At 44.8% G+C, this 27,682-nt stretch overlaps 1 protein-coding gene across 9 annotated transcripts in view; it reads right to left on the reverse strand.

Moving 5' to 3' along the window:
- The window catches only part of RBFOX1 (RNA binding fox-1 homolog 1), a 411,330-nt gene that overhangs the window by 128,107 nt on the left and 255,541 nt on the right, over window positions 1-27,682 (reverse strand). For 8 of the 9 annotated variants that reach the window (XM_055409444.2, XM_055409440.2, XM_055409443.2 and 5 more), the window contains exons 3-4: window positions 16,635-16,778; window positions 8,461-8,514 (exon numbers count right to left, since the gene is read on the reverse strand). In XM_055409444.2, the coding sequence (XP_055265419.1) occupies window positions 8,461-8,514; window positions 16,635-16,778 (198 nt within the window). The remainder of the gene's footprint in view (window positions 1-8,460; window positions 8,515-16,634; window positions 16,779-27,682) is intronic. The other variant, XM_055409439.2, reaches the window with a different exon arrangement.

Here is a 27,682-nt window from a genome sequence, read left to right on the forward strand (position 1 = left end):
CCTACAGAGTCATGCTGTGTGGTTTTAAGACCATCTCTTCTCCATGCAGTTTTAGGGTTATTCAAATTTGTCAATTCTACAGCCTTTATGTCTCAAAAAATAAAAATTAGAAGCCTAAAAAAAAAAAAAAGGGAAAGACCTTTTTTTATATAAATCTGAAACTCTTGGCTCTAAATCAACAAAATTATCCCATGAAATGAATAGAAATAAACACCCGTTGATTGCTAATGCAAACAGGTCAAGTAACATTTTTATATCCCCTCCCTCACCCTTCAAATGACATAAGTGCTTCTGAAACTGTCAGCTCTCTGGATTGCTTTACTAACCCCAAACGGAAATGTGTAAACACATGGTAAAGTTCTAAGACATTATGCTGATACCCATTTATCAAATCAACAGGTAGAAAATTCAAAACCTCCTTTAATAGAATAGTATTTACAGTAACACTCTAGGTACTTCTTTTACTGATCAATAACAAATGCACTCTTTTCTGAACCACTGGTGTATTTTGCTTTAATATTTAAGCCTCAAAAAAAAAAAAACCAACCCCCCTACACATCACATTGTCAAAATCCATCCTTTTTCTTCACTGACACTGTTCCTAAGAAGAGTACAGAAAATATGACACATTATTTTTAAACCCCCTAAAAATATTTGTACATCTTGTTCAGAAATATACACCAACCGTTTGAAACCATTACAGTGTAAATCTGCCCAGCTCTTTCTGGTCTCCACAGTATAAACAGGGTAAAATAATGCAATGTGCCAAGATTGCTCTTTGTGTTAGGTAATCCTTACATAAAGGAAAATGTTGGTGTTAAGCTTAGCTGGAGTGGCAGGACAGTCAGTCTTATTAATAAAACAAACAATTACAAATCTCAGCTGCTCATAACCAACTCGTTAACTCTCAATTCCTCATTAGGTCAGGAAAGAAATTTCCAAAACTCAGGGTTTTGGAGAGCTGTTTCAGTTTCAGAGAGCTGTTACCCAGGGTTCCAACAAAGGAGAACTTTCCAATACTATGATGGGCTCCTTCATAGAGGGTAACAGCTATGGAGGTAGCCAAGTTAGATTAGATGGTGATCTGATAGAGAAAAAAAAAAATTCTTCACTTGGGGGATTAGACTGAATTACCTATTTCCCATGGTGAGGATCTGTGATAAGGACAGAAATGAACTATTTGACTAATCTAAGATTATAAGTTTAGAAAGACCCTACTTAGGCCTGCTCATCACTGATGGGATTAGCCACATTTGGTACACAAATATACGTGCTGACTCATTTTGACATAATAGCACTTCAATGGGCAAAAAATAAAATCTGGAGGGTTGGTACTATTTTATGCCTCTGATTTGGCCACTAGGTCTCAGATTCAGTTATACATCAGAAAGAACTGGGGGGCATATGAAACATTCAGATTTCTAAGCCCTGATACACGCTTCTTGGATCAGAATCCCAGAGTGGAGCCCAGAAATCTGTTTGCCGAAAAAGTTACCTATGTGGCCCAGCAATTGGGTTTCCATGGCTTCTTCTATCACTAAGCAGTGTCTGACTCTTTGCAACTCCACGGGTTGCACCATGCCAGGCTCCCCTATTTGTCACTATCTCCCGGAGTTCACTCAAATTCACGTCCATTGAACTGGTAATGCTATCTAACCATCTCATCCTCTGCCGACCCCTTCTCCTTTGGCCTTCAACCTTTTCATCAGGGTCTTTTCCAATGAGTCGGCTCTTTGCATCAAGTGGCCAGAGTATTGGGCCTTCAGCTTCAGGGTTAATTTCCCTTAGGATTGACTGGATTGATTTCCTTGCAGTTCAAGGGACTCTCAAGAGTCTTCTCCAGCACCACAGTTGGAAAGCATCAATTCTTCGGTGTTCAGCCTTCTTTATGGTCCAACTCTCACATCTGTACATAACTACTGGAAAAACCATAGCTTTGACTACACAGAATTACATTGCCAGTTTCTATAGGGCAGTTTAGGGAGTGGAGTGAGTTTTTGTGGTGAATATCTATTTGACTTGGTGATTCAGATCTTAAATGTAGGAATTAGCCAAAATAACACAGCAATGTTCTCGTCTTGACCTCTAAGACCAAGGCTCTAACATCCTGAGCCATGCCACACATTTAATAAACAATCAGGGAAACTGGGACTGCGGCTCTATCTGGGACAATCCTCTCACTTGCCTAAGAAAGGAAATTCACAGTCCAATGTGATGTACCAATGGAGGATCTGGTGGCATCGTTGCTGCTAATGGGCACTAACAGTCATTGTCACCACAGTGCTGGGAAGAACCGAACACTCGGCCCACTTGAATAACACAATCCCCACAAATGGAGTCAGAATGAGTCCAATCTAAATCCTGGGCAAACCATATTGGCCCAAAATCTGCATCCTGTATATGAGGGAGAGATGAAAGTAGAAATAGAAATCTCTTCTGAATCCCAAGTTCATAAACTAAAGAGGAATTCTACCCCATTTTCACTTTGCTTTGAAGTAAAAATAATATATTGATTCTTTTTTATTATTATTCTTACTCTTATTATTTTCTGCTAAACTTTTGTTTTTTTCTTCTTTTCTGAGTGGTTCAGTACATCTCATTTCAACCTGCTGAGAAGCCTAGCTGAAATTTGGCAAAGCTGGGTTCATGAAGACCTTGCTGCAGAAACAGTCACCCAAACACCAAAGGGCGGCTCCTATCTGTCCCATGGGACCATCCTACCTCCACCCAGCCAAGAAGGGATGCGACATCCCTGGATCAGAAGATAGCCAGGTGCTTATCTGGGGAGCCACACCATGGCCAGGCAGACTGCCACCTGGCCATTTTCAGGCACCCATTCCAGCAGGCACAGGTGCTGGCAACTTTGAAAGTAGGTGGCAATAAAGCTTGTTTCTTTTGCCCTACCTCTTGGTCAGTGGGCTTCCTTGGTGGCTCAGATGGTAAAGAATCTGCCTGCAATGTGGAAGACCTGGGTTTGATCCCTGGGTTGGGAAGGTCCCCTGGAGAAGGGGATGACTACCCACTCCAGTATTCTTGCTTGGAGAATTCCATGGACAGGCTACAGACCATGGGAATCACAGAGTCAGACATGACTGAGCAACAACTTTCACTTCATGGTCAGTATTCTGTCTTAGGCAAAACGCAATACTTAGAATATTCTTAAAATTACTCTGAACATTTTTTTTATCTTAATGTCAGAAAGAAGCACCTTTTGGATTTGGCTTGGAGAACACAGGATCTGAGTATGCTGTAATGATTCCATATAAAGGTCAAGGATGCAGGAGAGGCTACTTGGGGCGGGGAGGAGCCAGTTGGAAGAGAGATGCTAATTCCCAAGGTTTACCTCGGGCGGGTGGTGGTGGGGAGGTGGCTGAGAGAAGACACAGTCCTGCAGAAGACATTTGCGATGTTTGTGCCCTGTGACAGGAAGGCGTGACCCTTAGGCAGATAATGGCAACCCTAACACGGACCAGCCATGACTTATTCATTTTTCCATCTTTTTGTGAAACATTCTGGCCTTCCTGTATCCCAGTTATTTTTCTCTTTTAGTCTTGTGGGCTATATTTTGTAGTAACACATATACAACATTGAGCGCGCAAATCAAGGCTTTGAAGCACCCAGGATGGATGCTGCACTGACTTTTCATCTTACATGAAAACTCAATTCCTCCAGTTTCTGGTACAGAGAGCTCCTATCACCTAGGAGCTGTTGATTAAGGGTCTGAAGACTCAATTTCCTGTGGGACTAAGGGCTTTACTGCACACTTGTTCCCAATCACCTTTCTTCATATAGCCCCTTCTCCCTAGAAAACCATCTTTCTTCCTTCCCTCCCCTGGGGCAAATCTTACTTTATCTTTCTCTCCAAGCTGAAATGCCCCTTCTTTCCAGAAGCCCTCCTGGCTTTCAACAAGATGGGTCTGCCTGCTTGGAGTCTCAGCAGCCTCTCATTCACCAGGGAACATAGCAAACTGTATCACACTTGTTTGTCTTCAGGATCTGTCTCTCAGATACTCAGGGAAGTCTGAGGACAGGAAGCACTTCTGTCTGTCTCACATCTGGTTCACTAGTCTGGTACTGGAGTGAAACGAAGGCTGTGTTTCTCGTCTTGGTCACCAAGTCCTGTCTGACGCTTTTGTAACCCCATGAACTATAGCCCGCCAGGCTCCTCTGTCCTTGGGGTTTCCCAGGCAAGGATACAGGGAATGGGTTGCCATTCCCTTCTCCAGGCGATCTTTCTGACCCAGGGATCAAACCCTCATCTCGTGTATTGGCAGGAGGATTTTTTACCACTGGGCCATCAGGGAAGCCCAAGCCAGTACTGTAGATCCCACTGAATCAAAGAGCAGACTGCACATTTCCTAGGTCTATGAAAACACAGCCATCTCTGTCTATCCCACCAGACAAAATGTTTCAGAGGTAAACACAAGGTTTTAAAATCTCCTAAAAGAGAAGACTCTTGAGAGTCCCTTGTAACCGCAAGGAGATCCAACCAGTCCATTCTAAGGGAGATTGATCCTGGGTGTTGATTGGAAGGACTGATGCTAAAGCTGAAACTGCAATACTTTGGCCACCTCATGCGATGAGTTGACTCACTGGAAAAGACTCTGATGCTGGGAAGGGTTGGGGGCAGGAGGAGAAGGGGACGACTAAGAATTAGATGGCTGGATGGCATCACCGACTCTGTGGACATGAGTTTGAGTGAACTCTGGGAGTTGGTGATGGACAGGGAGGCCTGGCGTGCTGTGATTCATGGGGTCGCGGAGAGTCGGACACGACTGAGCGACTGAACTGAACTGAACTGAAAAGGAAACTTGAATGATAGGATCTCTCACCCCTGAAATGCCAGCTCATTGCATTTTCAAAGTCTGGCTGCTGCTGCTAAGTCACGTCAGTCGTGTCCGACTCTGTGTGACCCCATAGATGGCAGCCCAACAGGCTCCTCTGTCCCTGGGATTCTCCAGGCAAGAACATTGGAGTAGGTTGCCATTTCCTTCTCCAAGGCATGAAAGTGAAAAGTGAAGTCGCTCAGTCGTGTCTGACTCTTAGCGACCCCATGGACTGTAGCCTACCAGGCTCCTCCGTCCATGGGATTCTCCAGGCAAGAGTACTGGAGTGGGTTGCCATTGCCTTCTCCGCAAAGTCTGGCAGACCCTTTTAAAATGTGATTTCCTTGTTTACTTGATATCTGTATACACATGAACTTGTACATTATATATTCTCAGGATAATATAGATATTGCCCATGTATGGACAGGTGTACATGCATGGATGCACACAAACACAAACACACACACCAACCACCCCCAGAACACACAGCCATCCTCACTCTGCATTGAGTGACTGTCCTGGGGAAGGTTCCCAAAGATGGCCTGATCCTAGCTCGTAAGGGCTGTCCCATTTCCTGGCTGCTTCTCCACCATCAAATGATGAAAATGAGGTCATTCCGACGGTGTAGGCTTCTCAACCATTGAAATGGAAATGTCCCTTTCCATAAGACTTTTCCCATTAAGGGTAACATCAAGTCCTGGACAAGGGCATGGCAAGCCACTCCAGTATTCTTGCCTGAGGAATTCCACAGACAGAGGAATCTGGCGGGCTACCATTCGGGGGGGTCACAAAGAATCAGAGATGACTGAGCGACTTAACACTTTCGCTTTCAATTACGAAAGATATTCCTGTGTGGGCTGCTACCTTTATTCAGCAGTTCCTGAACACAGTGTCTCCAGGACACTCCAGTGATACCAGTCAGCTCTAACACCTGCAAGACTGGTTCTTTCAGCAAACCCACTGAGAGAGGCTATTTTTAATGTTTTTTCATGGAAAAAAAAAAAAAAAAGCAGCTTCACGGCTTCACAAAATCAGTCTCTGGATGTGGCAAACTTAAATGGTCTTATTCCTAAAGCCCCAGAGACAGGCTCATCACAGGAATGACGGAAGAAATCTTAAAAATAGCATCACCACTGTACTTTCAGAATAACAAACGATATTCTAATGTCCTCAAACAACTCTGGAAAAAAAAGTTAAACAGTTTCCTCCAACTGGCAAAAGTCAAAAAACAAAATATATGTGAAATATGAATTTAGAAAAGAAAACTTTAAAGGCAGTAGTGCTTGGGACTCAGGATTAAAAGAAAGCTGGCCAACTTTCCATGTCATCTTCTACAATTTCACCCAGGATATATCTATCATAAGTGAAAGGGATCAGGCACATTTTTCTCTTAATGTACGTAGCTTTGTACATGTAGAAAAAGTCCCTGTAATGGTTTTTCATACCAGAGCAGAAAAAGAGTTAACTTATTTTCCCCCAGCCTGGAGGTCAAACTACTGACATATTACAAGGATTACTCTAAATATCTGAAATTAGAGCAGAAAGACAAGGCCCCTAAAGTAGCAGAACTTCAGAGTGCAATGAATTGATTTTTTTTCTTTTTTTCTACTCATCCAGCATATCACAACACCATTTTGGCTGTGGCAAAGAGAATACTGGCATTTTCTTTTCTCAATTCAATCAGTATTCTCCTATTCAGTTAATGCAATCCAGTTAACATTAAGTCAGTTAATATAAAACCTATGCAGGCTGCCCAAGGAATCATAAATGATTGCTTTGTGGGGAGGTGGCGGTTCCTACACCCAGAAGACTGGCTTTTGCAACCCCCCTTAAATAAAACCCATTCTTCTTCTTTATTATACCACATGACGTATGAAACCTTAGCTTCCTGACCAGGAATGAAACCTGCAGCCCCTGCAGTGGAAGTGCAGAGTCGTAACCACTGGACCGTCTGGGAAGTCCCAAAACGTGTTTCTCTAAGTAACACTTCTGGATACTGGCTTGTCCCAAACAGTCTCTATAAGGAAAGCTCTGGGGCTAAACCTGCGATCTCTCTGTGTTTGGGAATGAATTTCTCTCCGTTTTTACTTTCACAGTCTGGGCAAGTGAGAAGGAAGCTGAACGTTCCTGGGGGACCAGAAGCCGGGCGGAGTTACTGGATGTGTTCACTTTCTAGGTTCTGATGTCAATATCCAAGTCTTTGGCACCACCCTTGTGGCTCAGCTGGTAAAGAATCCACCTGCAATGCGGGAGACCTGGGTTCGATCCCTGGGTTGGGAAGATCCCCTGGGGAAGGGAAAGGCTACCTACTCCAGTATTCAGGCCTGGAGAAGTCCACGGACTGTAAAGTCCATGGGGTCGCAAAGAGTCTGATACAACTGAGTGACCTTCACTTTCATTTCTTTTCACCTTCCTCGCAGCATCTGCTGCTCTGCCCAGCGCACCGCTTTTGTCCAGGGAGAGTCCAATGGCACCTGCATTTTCCGTGAGTGCAAGTAGAAAAAGGACACTTGAGCCACCCATCCTAGTGGGCAAAGGGGTAGTCTGCATTCAAATGATGCCTGGGCGTGTGTTGAGAATAAGGAGACATAGGATTTGTAACTTGAACCATAGCCCTGGGAGGCTTGTTACAACACAGATTGCTGGGCCCCAATACCAGAGGATCTGATTCAATAGGTCTGGGTTGGACCCTGAGACTCTGAATTTCTGCAAATTTCCAGATGTTGCTGATGGTGTGAGCACTGGTCTTAGATGGTCACTGACACAGATGCTTTAGAAGAGTTTGGCGGCTTTTTTTTTTTTTTTCTATCAATACGTTTGTATTTTGAAGATGCTGGAGTTCACCCATATAGCCTCTGATTTAAAAAAAAATTTTTTAATGTGGACCATTTTTAAAGTCTTTATTGAATTTGCTACAATATTGCTTCTGTTTTATGCTTTGTTTTTTCTTGGCCATTAGGCACAGTGGGATCTAGTTCCCTGATCAGGGATCGAACCCCACACCCCCTGCCTTTGAAGGTGAAGTCTTAACCACTGGACCACCAAGGAAATCCCTAACCTCTGATTTTTACTAACACTGTTACTTATAAGAAAAATCCACTTAAAAATTGGTTTCCTAGGAAAAACTAACTCAGAGCAATGGCAAATTGCAAAATGTGGTTGGGTACACAGACTAATGGATTAAATTTTATTCAAAAGGTTGGTGTATATGAAATTTTCTCCCCTACAACCCAGGAAAATAACTGCACTTTATTAATACAGAATAATCACATATTTACCTGCTCATGAGACTATGAACTCACTTTTTAATATAAAGAACATAATTATCACTGAAAAACAAAAATGTAGCAACAACATTATTTTTTTAAGCATGGGTAGTTTTCCTCTGGAAACTTGATATATAGACATCTATAAAACAGCAATTTTCAAATACCCCTTTATACATTTTAAATCGAATCCAGTGTATTCCCCACCATTTTGGAAATGGGGGTGGGGGGGGACGGTCCTTAAAGGAATTCCCACGTAAGTGTATTTTCACAACGTGCTGATTAAAACAGTGCAGTTGTTTCCCCGTATTTATAACAAGCATTTCAAAATAAAGTTAAACAATTCTAAAGTGAATTAAGTTGCTTACCTTTGAGCCTCGCTCATTAAAAATAATTTCAACATCTAAGATTTTACCAAATTGCTGCAAAAAAATAGAAATAGTTTATAAGCAAGAAGAGAAACAGAGTCAATCAGATTATGCATGGGTAATTGTTCCCCAAGTCACACTTTTTCTCTCTTTTAATATCAAGGATATTCATTTGATGTTTTCCTATCATTAAATGATGCACTTGAACCAAGAGAAAATACAACTGCATGTATTATTTCCATATTATGGCATAACCCATCCTATGAGATACCATAATTAGGGACCCAGTACCAAGTATGTAAGCAAGAGGTTAATTCTGGTTTTCTTTCTTGATGTATGACTGATTGCTTTCCAAGGCACTGAGCAGCAAACATTAAGGACAGCTAGTACATACAATGGTCCTTCTAGACTGGGTCACTAGCCACTGGATGAAACATCCTTAGTGAAGTGGGATTTTGATAACTTAAAATATCCAACTAAAATGAGATGTTTAGGATTTTGGACCTTGGTTTCATAAAAGCCAGGAGTAGCCAGGCCATATAAGAGAAGTAAAGATAAGAGGAATATCCATTACACAGACACCCTTTACAAGCAAGAAACCACTGCAGCTGTCTATCCTCAGGTTGAAATGTCCTTCTTGCAAGATGATTCTCCATATTGTTAAACAAACACATAGATTTCAGACGGTTAGCATGGATAGGCTTTCTGAACAATGCAAGAAACTCAACGTATTCAAACCGAGAAACAACACTTCAGATGACAAAGTTTCACCAATAAACTACAGCTGTTCCATTAAATTTCAGATTTTTCAGGATAAGTATGCCCTACACAATGGTACTTTAACTGATGGCTCAGCCAGTAAAGAATATTTCTGCAAGGCAGGGGGCAGACCCAAGTTCAGTTCTTGGGTCGAGAAGATGCCCTGGAGAAGGAAATGGCAACCCACTCCAGTATTCTTGCCTGGGAAATCCTATGGACAGAGGAACCTGGCAGGCTGCAGTCTATGGGGTCGCAAGAGTTGGATACAACTTAGAGACTAAACCCCCACCACCGCACAATGTTTGGGTCATACTTAAATTTACTAAAATATCTGCCATCTGAAATCACATGCAACTGCTGTGCCTTATACTTTGTAACTTAATACAGCTAGTGACTGACTATTTCCTGTAGTCCTCCTGACAAATACACATCAAGAAATCTGTGATTTATACTTAAAAAAAAATGAGAACAAGGACCCTGAACCAGAAGCATCTGATAATCCCAAATCCTGTCCCCTGAGGCTGGAATTCTTTCGGTTTTCTTAGATTGCTTGAAGTTGAGTGGGCATTTTCTGAGCGTGGTGTGTTCTACATAAAGGTAGGTAGGAGAGGGTGGCATAAAAGTAAGTGACGAGGCCCAGGGGAAAATCAGATAGAAATTTTACCCTGATGCAGAATAAGAGCAAATGCCTGCTTTAGGGATTAAAATACACATAAAGAACTACAGAAAGTAATATTTCCAGGCTCTTTTTCCCTGATTTGGAACTTTCCTTAAAAAGCAGAGATATCACTTTGCCGACAAAGGTCCATATAGTCAAAGCTATATAGCTAGATAGCATCACTGGCTCAATGGACATGAATTTGAGCATGCTCTGGGAGACAGTGAAGGACAGGTGTGCCTGGTGTGCTGCAGCCCACGGGGTCGCAAAGAGCTGGACATGACTGAGCAACTGAACACCAACAGCAACATTTTTGCTTTTTGCTTTTGCAGCCTGGGTATTTTTATTACATCTTTTATTACCCTAGGAAATTCTGTATTCTGTCTCTCTCCCCTGGGTGGAAAGTCTTACGCAGCTTCTGTGTCACAGAGGACTGGGTGATGGGGTGGGAGGGACAGGAGAGAAAGGGAACAAGCAGTTAGAACCCAGAGAACCAGGGGCAGCTTGCCTGACCGATGGGCCCCACTCAGAGGATACTGAGAGACTCAGACTGTAAGTGCCAAGAAGATCTTACTGAGGTTCAAAAAAAAAAGGGAGAATATACAGATACTATCCTCTGGAAAATACAAATAAATCTACATTCCCTCGGAAAGAGGAAAACGCAGACTCCAGTTGAATATAAATAGCTTAAAACCTTGAAATGAAAGTAGTTCTGACTATGAGAAAAAGAAATGCAAAGCTTAAGTCATCCTGGGCCACAGAAAGGTGCCCATCCCTCAGGATATGTACTCAGCCTGGGGATTACAGACTTGAATTTTTCTTACTGAGCTTCTTACTGTGCTTCTCGACTTCAGGGAGAAGGAGAGAAAGAAACCAAGAAAAGAAGGCTCAACCAGGAGAGAAGACAGAAGGTCTACACGGCGAGCATGCCCTATGGACATACCAGGAAACACGCAACTCACTCACCCTGCAATTAGTGGACACTTAGGAATTCTTTTGGTGAAGACAAGATGGTTCTACTGCTTTTTCCATGCCCTAGATTTGGGCAGAGAAAATTGTTAAAAAGAGAAGATGATTTTCAGATTTGAGAAATGCAAGATTTGCATTGAAAGATGAAGTGAATTCCATGGTTAAAAAAAAAAAAGGCCTCTAGCTTTGTGACTGTCTCCGAAGTCATCATTCTGATATAAACCCCTTAGGATATTCAGTCCACACAGATGCTAGCATGTATATTTCAGGCCTAAGAGACAGGAAGCACACATATTTATGGATAGAGAAACTTGGAAAGGACTTCCTCTAAAACCAACAAGCAAATGTCATCCACGGAACCTTCTCAAAGGAGTCAACACAAACGCACTTCCTTTAAAATAAGATCTGGTTAAAGAGATCATTTGGTCTCAGGTGGTGATGGGCGAACTGTGACTTTCTCTGGAATGAGGAGTGAAATTCCATCAAATACTTAACATCTTCCATTTGTTGGAGGTTACAGTTCTGCTGAAGAGCTCAAAGATATTGCCATGTGTATCCCTTATGAGGAAACCAAGACCTGCCCTAAGGCTGCACTACTGTTTCTTGACTGCTCCTCCCTTTTCTCGGCCTCCCCTCCCTTCACTGTTGAGCAACTGTTTGAACCTGCCCATTGGAGAAGGGGACACAGACAGACTTTTGTGCCTAGAAACCTCATGGGGTCCTGCTTGGTTTCCACCATGCTCCTTACACATGGGAAATATCCACCTCATAACTATATTAAGTCAACGCCAGTAGACAGGGATTGGGAATACATGGATGAGTGGAATAAATATGAGAAAGAAAGGAAAAAGATCTGACTGAGATACACGTGTGCTCAATTGCTCAGTTGTGTCTGATTCTTTGCGACCCCATGGACTGTAGCCTGACAGGCTCCTCTGTCCATGGTGTTCTCCAGGCAAGACTCCTGGACTGGGCTGTCATGCCCTCCTCCAAGAGATCTTTCTGATTCAGGGATTGAACCCGAGTCTCCTGTGTCTCCCGCACTGGCAGACAGATTCTTTAACACTGAGCCACCTGGGAAGCTGCTGGTTGAGACAGCACCAATCAAAGAGTAATCTTCGCATGTGTCATTCCCTAAATGGAACAATGGCACCAGATGCCCTGAAATGGTCTCCAATGTTTGTTTCTCTGGCAGTTGCCACGGGGTGGAAGTTTCTCAAAGCCAGTGAAACAAGCCGTAAGAAGAACGCTGATGTAAGCCCCCTTCTCAAGGCCGTTGTGTGCTATATTTATAGTATCAACAGTTTAATTGGGAAGTTTGGTACTAATGATGTAAACACAGCTGGCACATTTTCAATTTAAATAGACACGACTCATTCGCAAACATAACTAGGATCTATTTGCCCAACACCGGCATTCAGCCATGTTCGACAAAGTCTCAGTTTTAACCGGAGGGGTCTCGACAGATGCATCAAGGTTAAAATCCAGGAGCTTGTAGGCAAACACTTGGGCCAAGACAGGCTCAGATCAAATAATATTTCTCTGAAAACCTCTGAAAGGTGTTCAGTGGATACAGTATAAAACATGAAAGTAAGTTGAATTCAAAGAATGTGCGTGGAAGCTAAGAAAAGGCAACATCCTGGTTATCTTAGGGCTGTCTTCATGTTTCAGATGTGGAAACAGAAGGAGGCACCCTGCCATGTCGGAAAATATCTCTGTTTTGTCATTTAAAAAGTCATCATGAAAGCCCCTTCTCCTTCTTCTTCTACTTTTAATGAAAGTTTCTTCCGCATGCTCTGAAAGCCACGCAATCTGTCTTTGGTGACAATAGAGACTTCAGTGGGTCATACTCATGCCCAGAAGGCCTGTATTTTGATAGGAAAGCACGGCTGTCACATGGACAAGCATGAGGTAAAATCTGAACCCAGTACTCCCTGAGTAGCTGTTAACTGAAGACAACTCTAGGATAAAATGGCTTGTCTCTGTGACCTAAATCTAGAACTACCTCTGCGTGCAAGCATGCGTGCTCAATCGCTTCAATCGTGTCTGACTCTTTGTGACCCCATGGACTAGCCCTCCAGGCTCCTCTTGTCCATGGGATTCTCCAGGCAAGAATACTGGAATGGGTTGCCACTCCCTCCTCCAGGGGATCTTCCCAACCCAGGGATCAAACTTGCATCTCCTATGTCTCCTGCATTGCCAGCAGATTCTTGACCCACTGATGTACCTGGGAAGCCCATAACTACCTCTTTCACTTCACAAATGCTTATTTTTAAATATTAGGTTCAACTGAGCTTTTTATTCAAGACCAAGACATTGTGATTAGTTTGATGGCAATCCATACAATGCTTTCACGGGCCCATGGAGAATTCAAATGGAAAGGAAACACATGCTCTTTCGCGACCTCTGACATGTTCAAGAAGGTAGCAGGGCCAGAACTCACATCCTTTCCAGTGAAACTTCCAGTACCAAGGCCCCTGATAATATAAGAGATCCATTCATTCACAAGCCAACTGATGTTTTAAAAAAGACTCTGGATTCTCAATTTCCCTGGTGGTCCATTGGTTAAGAATCTACCTGCCAATGCAGGGGACACAGGTTCGATCCCTGGTCAGGGAAGATCTCACATGCCATGGGGCAACTCAGCCCACGTGCCACAACTACTGAAGCCCATGCGCCCTACAGCCTGTGTTCTGCAACAGGAGAGGCCACCACAAGGAGATGCCTTTGCACCACAATGAAGAGTAGCCCCTGGTTGCCATGACGGGAGAAAGCCCACACGCAGCCACGAAGACCTACAGTAGCCAAAAATAAATAATGAAAAATTCTCTGGCCTCTGCTTTGGATGGAGTGGCCATAAAATTTTTTGATCAAGGGATGTTCCATCGGAAAGGGAAACCCTAGGAAATCTAAGATGATCTGGATGGTTTCATGCCAAATACTGGAACACATCCATCTGAAAGAGAAGTATGCAAAAGATACAAAGTGAACTGTGGAAGAAGGGAAACGAGGATTGTGACAAAGAGGCACCAAAGCCACAGATTAAAATGGAACAAGGCACCTGCGGTAACCGATAGGCGTGTAGGGGTTACAAACATCATGGCTGAATGATGCATGGATACAGAACCTGTTCAGAGCACTGCCGGGTGTCAGGGACTTTGGGAAAGAAAGTCTCTTTACGCTTGTGCTGTGGTTTTGGTTTGCAGTCCCCACGGCCATACTGAACAAAACAAACCAAGAAGGAAAATGCAAAAAATCTTTGTGAGTTTTTTCTCTGCTGTCTCTCCCCTTGTAGCCTCTGCTACAAGGAACCAGGGCAAAATACAGCAAGAAAAGGAGAGATGACATGTCACATCCCAGTGATGTGGAAAACAGCTGATTGGGATTAAAATGCAATTTCTTAGAGTAACTGTGACCTGAAAGGGGAAACCACGCTTAATTCTCTCAGCTGGAGAGTGGGAAGCCAGTCTGAAAGTTTACAGATGCCTTTTCATGTGATTCATGACTGTAAATGTAGCAGACAACCAAAGCAGGGTGGCCACCACCGATGTCTGCCCAGGAAGAATAGATTTTGCAGGATTAAAATTCCATGTCTTCCGAATGGTGGTTGTAAACCAAGAAGGCCTCAGTTATTGCAGAGTCCAGGAATCTGTAGGTGCTGGATGATTTTTACAGAAGTGTGTGCGCAGAAGCATGCTCAGTCGTGTCTGACTCTTTGCGACCCTGTGGACTGTAGCCTACCAGGCTTCTCTGTCCATGGAATTTTCCCAGCAAGAATACTGGAGTGGATGGTCACAAAGCCCACCAAAAAATCTTGCATACTTTAAAAAATGGACACAGAGGCAGCTTGTGATGAACTGAAGGAATTTTAGGATGACCGACTGTGTGCTGCGTCTTCTGAATCGATAGACGGATCCTAAGTGTATCTATCATCTTGTCAAATCGACATCTTGTCAGTTGCTTGAAAATTCTGACTTTTACAAACAGCAGCTCTGAAACTAGTAGATTCTGATCAAGGTTTGACAACTGGTAGCACGCCACTTCTTTTGGCAAGACTTTGCTCTGTACCACCTCTCCAGTACCACCCAGTAAGAACAGAGAGGTTCAAATATTCATGCAAGCAGGATCTGTTTTTGGCATCTAGCTCTGAATATTTTGAATACCTTTGCAGTGGAGCCCTCTGGTTACTTTCAAGATAACCAAGAAGACCAGAGAGCACACAGCCATCCTCAGGGGTGGGAGTTGGGGTCTGCTGCAATGAGTGACACCCGAAAAGAGCACAGGATGGTCATTCAGAGGACCAAATAACAAGTCAACATCCCAGTGACACTTGGTGAGTTAAGACAGATTAAGCGAGATGACTTTCGAACCCGACCTGACAAAAGGGACCCAACTCCTCAGGCCTCCCATCATTCAAACCTGGTCTCCTCACTTCACACACACTTAACCTCGACTTTAGCTCTGAATGCTCTGCACTTTTCAAAGTCATCTTTGACCTGAAATTGCCCGAGGGTATCTCTGCTCCGCAAGAGTTAGAGGCTCAACTCAAGGTTATTACCAAATGAGGGAGATAAAAGAGCACAAGCTGACCTTTTCCACTGAAATGTCAGGATTCAGGCCTGGGCATCTTAGCTATGAGGACATTTCTTTGGCTTTTGTGTCTGATGCATACTTGATAAACATCATGCATGCTAAAGAAAACATGCGCGTTCACCCTACCATCGCGGAATGATGGCCAGAGCTGGTGTTTTCATATGGAGAATGAGGTCTACCTGGCCCAGACCTAGACTTGGAAAGTTGAGCCTCTTCTTATTCCTTTTGTCATCTCTGCATCCATCCAAAAGCTCTTAGAAGGGGACTCTCTGGTCAGCCAACCTTTACTCTTAAGTCGAACATTAAGGATGTAGTTTTGTTCATTGAACCCACAGACATTTCCCACCAATGCTGGGCTGAAATAGACAAAGGGACTGTGACTGTATTTGCAAAAAATGTATGATATCCAAGCTCTGTCATAGCTTTGTCCTTTGGTGGAACTGAGCCCAAAGAGATGGCAAGCTCATCCCTTCCCAAGATGGATGGTGCAAAGGTCATTCCAAAAGAGAATCAGGGTCACAACGTCCCCTGAGCAAGCGACTCTCATTCTTTTCCCCGGGTCGGTGGTGGCTTCTGCCTTGCTCCCTGTTCTGTCATGGTGCTTGGGCAAGACTGTCATTTGTGGCATATAATCTCAGAAGTTAAATCTCTGAATCCTCACCATGGATTCCAGAAGAACATATATGGCGGGATGCAAGTCAGACTCCGAAATCTGCAGTGGTTTTGTTTTAACAAGGCTTTATGCAGAACTAACTATTCTCTACAATCACCTCTGAGATCTAGATGCTCAGTACCTGGGAAAGAGCAAGGTCTGCAGAAATATGTTATGAGTCACTCTTCCCAATAATTTGGCAAGTGCCATAGAGAGAAAAACCAAGATGGCCCATAACTATTTTAGCTGTCACATGGGTCCCCAGCCATGAGTTTGTTTCAAGCACCTGGGAGCCTATTTTCCATTTGACATTCAAGTTACTAACGCGAAGAAGTACCATTGGTCCAAGTGCAAACATGGTGAACATAGCAGAGAAATTTATACTAAAATCATGGAGATCCTGGCCAAAGAATACCCACAGACTAGGATCGAAAATGCCTTCCCCCACCCCTGCTCGCTTTGTATTAAGAAATTACATGAGGAGGGGAGGACTCTGGGGGCCCCGGAGCGGGCACTGCAGAGGAGAAGAAAGGCAGTACTTACACCAAACATTTGTCGGAGGTCCGGATCCCGGAACCGGAAGGGGATGTTGGAGACATGCAGCCTCTTGGGCTGGGACTTGTTTTCCGTGTTTTCAGAAGGCTGTGTCTGGGGCTGGCCATCCGTGGGCGCCGCGTCATCTGTCTGCTAAAAGAACAAGAGCAAAGCAAAGAGGCTCTGAGTGGACCTGAATGTGCTTTGCAGTGTGCTTTTCATAAAAAATATATATATAGGTGCATAGTAGCTTTAGTGTTGTGTTAGTTTCGCTGTATAACAAAGTGAATCAGCTATACATATACATATATCCCCACTTTTTAGGATTTCCTTCCCATTTAGGTCACCACAGAGCGGTGAGTAGAGTTCCCTGAGCTATACAGCAGGTTCTCATTAGTTATCTAGGCTATGCATCGCATCAACAGTGCATTATGAGGCAGAGCATCAATAGTGTACACATGTCAATTCCAAGCTTCCAATTCACCCTGCCCCCACACCATAACCCTTGGTATCCATACAGTTTCTTCTCTACGTTTGTGTGCATATTCCTGCTTTGCAAATAGGTTCATCTATACCATTTTTTCTAGACTCCACATATATCCAGTGTGCTTTTGCTTCCTCAAAATGGTAGAAAAATGCCAGAACAAAGGAATGATGCAGGAAGAAACTGCTGAATCATTCATTCATTCAGCAAAGTTTTATTGAAAGACCACTGAGTGCCCATCACAGATCCAGGATTCAGCCATGAGCGAAGGAAAAAGAGATCCTTACTATCATGGATCTAATTCTTATGGCGGAAGAATTAGACAGACAATAAACTCAAGAAATACAGAGCTGGAGGAAGGAGATAAGAGGGAGGGGGATAAAGTAAGGGCAGGGACTCTCTGGAACTGGGGGGCACGGAGTTTCAGTAGGTAATTAGAGAAAGCTTCATCTAGAAAGGAGAATCCTCCTTTCATCCAGGCTGTTCAAAATCTTAAAATATGCCTACTTTTGGCCACCTCATGTGACGAGTTGACTCACTGGAAAACAGTCTGATGCTGGGAGGGATTGGGGGGTAGGAGGAAACGGGGACGACAGAGAATGAGATGGCTGGATGGCATCACTGACTTGATGGACATGAATTTGAGTGAACTCCGGGAGTTGCTGATGGACAGGGAGGCCTGGCGTGCTGTGGTTCATGGGGTCGCAAAGAGTCGAACACGACTGAGCGACTGAACTGAACTGCCAAAGGCTGTGCAGATAAAAACATTAGTAAATCTCAAAAAACATTTGAAAAGGCTGTTTGGTATTCTGAAATCCAAGTAACCATCTGATGGACTTAAATTTTTTCAAGGTTTTAATTAATTTTTCCTTCTTGATTTTGCAGACCTGTGCTGTTCATGACAGTTGACCCCATGGGGCTCTTTAAACGGAAATAAATTAAAATTAAATCAAATGGGAAATTCAGTCCCTCCCTCACAGTAGCCACATTTTTGAGTGCTCAGAGGCCACACGTGGCTGTGGCTTCTGTGTTGGACAATGAAGAAACAGAGCACCTATATTAGAAAGTTATATTGGCCAAAGTTGGGGTTGACAATGTTACATTACCAGTATAATTTGTTACTCTTCCTCCCACTCAGTCCCATCCTCCAAGGAAAAGCCTGGATAACACATTACAATGATACCCGCACTGAGGCAGGAACCAAGAGAAAAGTAACATCTGCTTTAATCATCTAGGCCACTTCCATATGGTCAGTTCTAGAGTTCTAACGTTTCAGAGATGCCTCTAGATGCTTTCTCTGCAATTAGCATGAACTGCCTGTAGGTGGCAGTAGACGCCATTCACGGGAGATGTCTGCTTCGCTAAAACACGATAGAAAACCCATGAAAAAGGCCGTCAAACGTATGAAGGAGAGATCGTCCGCTCGTCAGTTCAGTTCAGTTCAGTCGCTCAGTCGTGTCCGACTCTCCGCGACCCCATGAATCACAGCACGCCAGGCCTCCCTGTCCATCACCAACTCCCGGAGTTCACTCAAACTCATGTCCACAGAGTCGGTGATGCCATCCAGCCATCTCATTCTCTGTCGTCCCCTTCTCCCGCCCACAACCTTTCCCAGCATCAGAGTCTTTTCCAGTGAGTCAACTCGTCGCATGAGGGGGCCAAAGTATTGCAGTTTCAGCTTTAGCATCAGTCCTTCCAATGAACACCCAGGATCGATCTCCCTCAGAATGGACTGGTTGGATCTCCTTGCAGTACGAGGGACTCTCAAGAGTCTTCTCCAATACCACAGTTCAAAAGCATCAATTCTTCGGCGATCAGCTTTCTTCACAGTCCAACTCTCACATCCATACATGACCACGGGAAAAACCATAGCCTTGACTAGATGGACCTTTGTTGGCAAAGTAATGTCTCTGCTTTTTAATATATTATCAAGGTTGGTCATAACTTTCCTTCCAAGGAGTAAGTGTCTTTTAATTTCATGGCTGCAATCAGCATCTGCAGTGATTTTGGAGCCCCCAAAAACAAAGTCTGACACTGTTTCCACTGTTTCCCCATCTATTTCCCATGAAGTGATGGGACCAGATGCCATGATCTTTGTTTTCTGAATGTTGAGCTTCAAGCCAACCTTTTCACTCTCGTACTTAGGAGCAATTTAGAAGCATGTAACTAGGACAAAACTAATAACACGGACATAATCAGTGACATTCTCATCAACCCTTGTCCTTATCGACAGGTTTCACTGAAATCTCCTTCCTAACACACACTGACGGAGAAGGCAATGGCAAGCCACTCCAGTACTCTTGCCTAGAAAATCCCATGGACGGAGGAGCCTGGTAGGCTGCAGTCCATGGGGTCGCTACGAGTCAGACATGACTGAGCGACTTCACTTTTACTTTTCACTTTCACACATTAGAGAAGGAAATGGCAACCCACTCCAGTGTTCTTGCCTGGAGAATCCCAGGGACGGGGGAGCCTGGTGGGCTTCCGTCTATGGGGTCACACAGAGTCGGACACGACTGAAGTGACTTAGCAGCAGCAACACACACTGAATTGCATTTGTAAGGTAAGACATTCTGGTAGCCGGTGAACTATGCTCCCAAGCTTCTTCGGTATCCAGAGCCCTACCAGATACTTACTTCAACTTCCAAGGGTTGTGTCAAGAAGATAATGCACTTGGTCATAATCCTAATGCTGCTGGATCTAATAAAGAGGATGGTGATACTTCTCTACCCTGAAAAAGGAGTAGTAACAATGTTGTTGTTCAGTCGCTAAGTCACGTCTGACTCTTTGTGACCCCATGGACAGCTTGATGCCAGGCTCCTCTGCCCTCCACTGTCTCCCAGAGTTTACGCAAATTTATATCCATTGAGTTAGATAATAACAATGGTGCATACCGTATAAGGCTCTGTGACGACCAAACACAGCAACACACGTGCCATCATGTCACAGTTCCCAGCACAAGACACAATCAGTAAGTGGAAGGCAAGGTATTTTTTAGACCGATGGTGATTTTTACAAAAAATGTCAAAGTGAGAGTGAAAGTGAAAGTCGCTCAGTTGTGTCCGACTCTTTGTGACCCCATGGAATAGTCTATGGAGTTCTCCAGGCCAGAATACTCGAGTGGGTAGCTGTTCCCTTCTCCAGGAGATCCTCCCAACCCAGGGATCAAAGCCAGGTTTCCCGCAATGCAGGTGGATTCTTTACCAGCTGAGCCACCAGGGAAGCCCTAAAAATGTCAAAGGAGAGGTGCAAAAAGCCTCATTAAGGAAACAGGAAGGAAAGGTTCCCATCTGTTTGATAAACACATCTTTCCTGAGCAACTACTATCTACTAGGCACATAAGTTCATCCTCCAAAGCATACATGTGTCTAGCTTAGTAGAAGAGAAAGGGGCAGAAAAGGCAATGGTTAAACAGACTATTAAGAGGGGTCAGAGTGACCCTTAGGGCTTTGAGTCACTCTAAATCAGAGACACACCGGATGGCTGGTGGTTCCTCAGGCTTGCTGAGTCTTGAGGTTACATTTTTCGTGGGACATGTCTAAAAGAAAAGGTGATGCTGTACCAGTGGAGTGCAAAGTATGTGCCAAGATGCAGAGAGGTGAATTCTGGACGTAGGGGACTGAGGCAGGAGACAGACAGGCTCCAAGCTAGGCGTGTACAACGAGCCTGCCGTTTACATTTCCCGAGGAAGAGGCAGGTGGGCTCCAGGCTAGATATTTACAATCAGCCTCTGTGTGCACTTTGAAACAGAAAACAATAGCAGAAACAGGGTAAAGAGCCAAACTTTTTCTCCTGGGGACATTAACAGCTATGGCAAGGACAGAAAGGGACTAAATCCAGTTTGAGTAAAGGATCAAGAGGTCATATATTTTCCATCCTTGGGGCAAGGGAGACACTACACATGCCCAGAAAGGCTCCTTGGAGGTAGAAATGGAGGGTGCACCGCCCCATAATATGTGATGCCAAGCACCCCCCACCACTCCCACCCTGCACTGGCCTCTGGGAAAAATCCATCTTGGGAAAAAGTTTCACAGGCATGTTGGGGAGGTTCCTAGGGCAGGTCAGGAGTGGGAAAAGAAATGAGATAATTGGCCAAAGGTAACAAAGATCTGGGCCTCCCCAATGGCTCAGCAGTAAAGTATCTGATTGCAATGCAGGGGTTTGAACCCTGGGTTGGGGATATCTCCTGGAGAAGGGCATGGTAACCCACTCCAGTATTCTTGCCTAGAGACTCCCATGGACTCAGGAGCCTGGTGGGCTATACTCCACAGGGTCACACAAAATCGGACACGACTGAAGCGACTGAGCACGCGTGTAAACAAAGATCTGGCAGAAATGCCCTACATAAATGACTTCACTGCCTTGTTAACGCACTCTTCCTCATTAGGGGGGATGCCGACGCCCTTTCCCTCTGGGCGTGTATCGCTGCCTCGCTTCTGTCTTAACAAACTGCTTCTCGGTGCGCTCTCCAACTTGGTTGTGCTGTGTCTCTAATCATAAATTTTGTACCTCTTTCTACAGTTTTTGCCTCCTTGAGAAATGCATTTTTCAATGGAGCAAGGGCCTGGGGAAGTTTGTTCTAGCCTCTAGCCCCTGGGGAACTAGTATCTAGGATTCATGGTTTTCATCCAGGCTACCCAGTTCAATTCCTGGGCAGGGGACTAAGCTCTGACTTTAACTCACACCCCACCAGCACCCCTGGGAGACTGGGACTACAGGCAGACCTCCATGTCACTGGTCGGAGGGAGCATGTGCGAAGGAAGGGTAGGGGAGGACACAGCAGAGGGAGGCAGGGGGTGGACCTAAAGAACCCTAAGGGTAGATCAAGAGGATACAATTTTTCCTTGGGGACCATAGCAGGGCGGTGACATGACCAGCATGAGACACATGCTGAGCCATGCTAGACAAACGACACATGTCTGCCTCCTGGATGGCTGACTCACCGACCGAATGGGTGAATGTGTTAGGAGCAAAGGAAGAAACGAATGTGAAGGGGTGAACTGTCTCCTTTGCTACCCCCAAGTGAGAGGAAGAACAGTATTACAACTTTGACACTTGTAAACTTGATATTTATATATTTATTTATAGTTTTTGGCTGTGCCGGGTCTTCCTGGGGCTTTCCAGCTGGTGAAGTGGTAAAGAATCTGCCTGCCAACGCAGGAGACACAAGAGACATGGGTTCAATAACCTGGGTCAAGAGGATCCCCTGGAGGAGGAAACAGCCACCCATTCTAATATTCTTGCCTGGAGAATCCCATGGACAGAGGAGCTACAGCTCCTGCCAGGCTCCTCTGTCCATGGGGTCACAAAGATTCAGACATGACTAAGCGATTGACCATGCACACACGCACGATATGAGATCTGGAGACACATCCACAAGATGGAAATGACCTTGAATCATGAGACTGTCCCTTTCTCAGGGGTTGGGGTCTTACTGCTCAAACACAAGACTCTTAAGTTTGCAGAAGCAGCAGGCTAGTTCTCAGGCCTTCAACCCACTTTTCCCCTTCAGTCAGAAGTTGCTGTTCAAATGCAAATGAAAAACCTGCTCCTTCTCCTCCCAAGAAGGAAACTTTAGATTTGGATTTGTGTGTAACTGCTGGATGTTTCAGTTTAATAAACCTAATTAGGAATTACAGAGATTACGATTAAACATATTAAATGATTAACAGCATTATGCTGCTCATGTGAAAATTTAAATTAATCATCTTCAGTCAAACAGGACTTTGGAGAAATCTTTGTGTTGTTTCCTTTGATAAAAACACGCAACGCTCAATTGATCACTGTGCGCTGGGCACAAATATAAAAAATGCTCAGAAACGGCTGCGCTGGCATACCTGTGTGTTAAAAGTAATTTTTAAAGATAACAGGGAAAAAAGAAAAAACTAAACCAAAAAATTATTTCAGACATCGTAGGGAGCTTCTCTGGTGGCTCAGTGGTAAAAGCCATGAGACATGGCTTTGATCCCTGGGTCAGGAAGATCCCCTGGAGAAGGAAATGGCAACCCACTCCAGGATTCTTGCCTGAAGAATCTCACAGGACAGAGGAGCCAGGTGGGCTGTAGTCCGTGGTGTTGCAAAGAGTTGGACATGACTTAGTGGCTAAACAACAACGGGAATGGAAAAGGGAAGGGAAGCGGGAGGGTATCGGTATCCAGGGGCTGACAAAGAAGCATAAGGAAACAATCTAAAAGATTGGGCATGCTCGCTTGTATGTTGTGATGTGATGAGGACCATGTGGAGTAGGAGGCAAAAGAAGCTGCGACGAAGCTGCAATCTCGCGAGGGGTCAGAGCTATGGGAATGACCCTTATTGACCCCTCAGCTTGAGTATTTCAGGCTGTGAGATTTCCTTTTTGCTGGGAACTTTCAGGGAGAACATATTCAGCACATACTCAGAGTTTCATAGCCCTCTATCAGTCTCCTAAGAAATGACCAAAAATCTGGTGACTTAAAGCAACAGGATTGACTCTCTCTCAGTTGTAAGGGCCAGAAAAGTACAGTGAAGATGCCCTCAGGGTCCCACTCTGGCCAGAGACTCTCAGGGGGACATCCTTCCTTGGTCTTCCAGCCACTGGTGGCTTTTTGGCTCGCCTGAGCTGCACTGCTAGTCTCTCATCTCTGTTTGGCTTTCTTCCCTCTGAGTGTCTGAGATTCAAGTCTCCCTCAGCCTTTTTTCCTCTTATAAGGACATTAAGGACACTGGATTTAGAGCTCATGCTAAATTGAGGCTGATCTGGTCTTGAGATCCTTAACCTAATTGCATCTGAAAAGACATTTTATTTTATTTTTCCAAATAAGGTCACATCCCCAGGTTTACGAAGGTCAGAACATGGGCACATATTTGAAGGCCTTCGTTCAACCCACGAAGTCCCCTGCTGAGCAAACAGATGGGAAATGCTTGGAAAATGAGTAACTGCTATCAAGAATTACCAAGGCGCAGTTGCACTTTTTAACCAGCCCCGGTGGTACGACGCTCTCAAAAGGATTGACCTCAGCCCAGATGCAGAAGAAGGGAGAATGCCCCTACCAGAGCCGTCCCCGGGTTCTCAGCCATCACACTGGTCACTCTGATGAGTTCTCGCTTCTCAGATGACTCAGTAGTAAAGAATCTGCCTGCCAATGCAGGAGACGTGGGTTCAATCCCTGGGTCAGGAAGATCCCCTGAAGAAGGAAATGGCAATCCACTCCAGTATTCTTGCCTGGGAAATCTCACGGACAGAGGAGCCTGGAGGGCTACAGTACACGGGGTTTCAAGAGTCAGACATGACTTATGACTAAATACTTTGGCCACCTGATGTGAAGAACTTACTCATTTGAAAAGACCCTGATACTGGGAAAGATTGAAGGCGGGAGGAGAAGGGGACGACAGAGGATGAGATGATTGGATGGCATCACCGACTCAATGAGTTTGAGTAAACTCCGGGAGTTGGTGATGAACAGGGAGGCCTGGCCTGATGCAGTCCATGGGGTCACAAAGAGTTGGACATGACTGAGTGACTAATCTGAACGGAACAGCAAAATGAGAAGAGATTCCAGCCTTCCCTTCAAACACAGGCTCCAAGACCCCTTTCTGTACTCGCCCCTGAATGCAGTGAGGACCTTCAGCTGGGCTCAGAAGCCTCCAGAAAGGCCACCAGCCCTTGAAAGATAAAGACCTGCCTGCAGGTTCCTCACTCAGATGGACAAGCATCCCTGGCAAAAGCCCATGGCAAAAGCACAGGGTGAGATTTCTAAAGACAAAAATCAAACCATGTGAAAAAGCTACAAGACTTACTAGTGGAAGGAACCATCTAGAACACGTCTGTTTGAAAGGCAGGATCTACCAGGTTTGCGATTACATTCCCCAAGGCTAGTGCATGTCAAAGCTTAGTGGGAATTAATCATTGAAATAAGAACTCTTGATTTATCCGTGTCTGATTTTTTTAAAGTCACTTTGGCTCTAAAGTGAGACCCAGCTGAATTAGAAATGTACCTCGCAACCACGTCTGGAAGATCAGAAGGTGGAACTTAAAAACCAAGCAAATTAATACTGTTCCACTTGCTCAGAGATGGAAGGAAATTGAGTTGAGTAAGGATGTTAGTGGTGTAGGCAGAATGGCTAGGGTGTTGTCCCTCCCGGAACCCTCCAGGCCAGACCCTCACCCTGGTCTAGGAGATGCTGCCTTGAGCCCCTGTCTCCTGCTGTTCTTCCGTTTTGTTCACAAACAACACTCGACAATTCCTCCTTAGTCTTCACACCTGTTTATCTGTCCCCTTGCCTGGATAATTCTCTCCCCACAACATTGCGGGTCAACTATCCTTCAGTTAAAAAATAAATAAATAAATAAAACAGCTGCCTCAGCACCTCCTCCATTCACGCCTGTTGTTCTTGCACAGCACACATCACCTCTTGCTTTTACATTATATGCGTCTATCAATTTCTATAATCTGTCTTCTCTACCAGAATGCACAGTGCCTGAGAACAGGGAAGGCAAAACCTCTTACCTCTTAGAGCAAAGTTTCTCTACAACAGAACTGTTGGCACTGGGGGGTCCTTAATTCTGTGATGTGGGGATCACCTGGTGAACCATAAGATGTCCAGCAGCATCCCTGACCTCCACCCACTAGATGTCAGTAGCCTGCCCGAGGGCTAGGACAACTGAAAATCTCTTCAAGGCTTCAAAGGTCCTGGGGGAGCAAAACTGCACCAATTAAAACCACTGACCTAGCACACGTGGTAAGTTCTCTGTAAATATCTGTGGCATACAAGAACAAACCTGGTTTGCTACGAGTGAGTTGCATGAATCCTGACTTCATGTCTCTGGGTCTAAGTTCCAACTTGGATAAAATGATAAATCCTGAACGTTCTTTGGAAGAACTGAAGCTGATGCTGAAGCTCCAATACTCTGGCCACCTGATGAGAAGAGCCAACTCATTGGAAAAGACCCTGATGCTGGGAAAGACTGAGGGTAGGAAGAGAAGGGGGCAACAGAGGATGAGATGGTTGGATGGCATCACCGACTCAATGGACATGACTTTGAGCAAACTCTGGGAGATGGTGAAGGACAAGGAAGCCTGGAGTGCTGCAGTCCGTGGGGTCCCAAAGAGTCAGACACAACTTAGCGACTGAACAACAAAAATGATAAATGCATCTCTGTCTAGATCCTTTAGGGTCATGAAATCAAAGTGCCATGAAGAAATGGGATCATCATCATCTTTATTATGAACAGGACTAATAATCATCAGCTTTGTTCTTTATTTCTCAGGCCCATGAATGTCGATGACTCTGAAATGCAGCTCCTCATCATTGCAGGAAAGGTTGAAGGACCCTCTGTGTGTTCATCCTTCACTCCTGTCCAACTCTTTGCAACACCATAGACTGTAGCCCACCAGGCTCCTCTGTCCATGGAATTCTCCAAGCAAGAATACTGGCATGGGTTGCCATTCCCTTCTCCAGGGGATCCTCCTGACCCAGAGATTGAACTCAGGTCTCCAGCATTGCAGGTGGATTCTTCACCATCTGAGCCACCAGGGAACTTACATGATGCAAAGCCCATTAACTCCAGAGGTAGGTTTCCAGCAAGCTCTTGGCAGAGGTTCCCAAATAAACTCATTAGAACGGCAGAGCCCGCTTCTGCTCTGGTCCAGTTTGAGGGCCCTATTAGGAGGCAGAATGTGTGCCTCGGAATTTTTCCTAATAAACAAATTCCCCAGATATCGGCGCAGGTTATAAATGTTAAGAGAAAACCACCAGCTCTTTAATCTCCTGATCGCTTAGTGCTTCCATAAAAAAAAAAAAAAAAAACAGAAAAAGAAAACCTTAATAGAGAACCGTGGGGCTCTCTCTGCTATAATCGTTCCTAATTCAATGAATAGCTCTGAGCAACCCAAGACTAATCCTGGTGAAACCGGATTTTGATATTGACCAATCCAGGGATGACTGTTGGAGAGAGCACGCTTGGTCATGCAGGAATCCACACCTTTCAGATTGTGGTCCCGCCCCGCAGGGTCTCCTCTCTCCCAGCCCAGGGACTCTCTGCTGAGTTCACCTGTGTACCAGGGGATGACCAGATCTCCAGGAGGAGAAGCGCAGGAAAAGGGCTTTCCCCAGGTGGCACTAGTGGTAAAGAATCCCAATGCAAAAGATAACAGAGACATACGTTCAATCCCCGGTCGGGAAGATCCCTTGCAGGAGGGCATGGCAACCCACTCCAGAATTCTTGCCTGGAGAATCCCATGGACAGAGGAGCCTGGAGGGCTACAGTCCATGGGTCACAAAGAGTCAGACACAACCAAGGTACTGAGCACGAACTGTGTGCTCAGTTGCTCAACTGTGTCCGATTCTGAGACCCCCTGGACCCAAGGATCAAACTTGCCATCTCTTGAATCTCCTGCATTGGCAAGTGGATTCTTTACCACTGGCACCACCTGGGAGCCCATGTTATATAGCAGGTACTTTATTGAGTCATTCCAGGAATTCTCTGGGTCCATCTTCTTTCCGGCTGAGCATCTCTCACTCTGCCATGAAGGGATCAAACAGAACATCCAAGACTCAACCCTGAGGCAGTAAGAGCCCCACCCTGCCCCACCTC

Source organism: Moschus berezovskii, chromosome 27, assembly GCF_049115385.1.
Source record: "Moschus berezovskii isolate FMDL1 chromosome 27, NW_MosBer_1.0, whole genome shotgun sequence".
Taxonomy (NCBI): Eukaryota; Metazoa; Chordata; class Mammalia; order Artiodactyla; family Moschidae; genus Moschus; species Moschus berezovskii.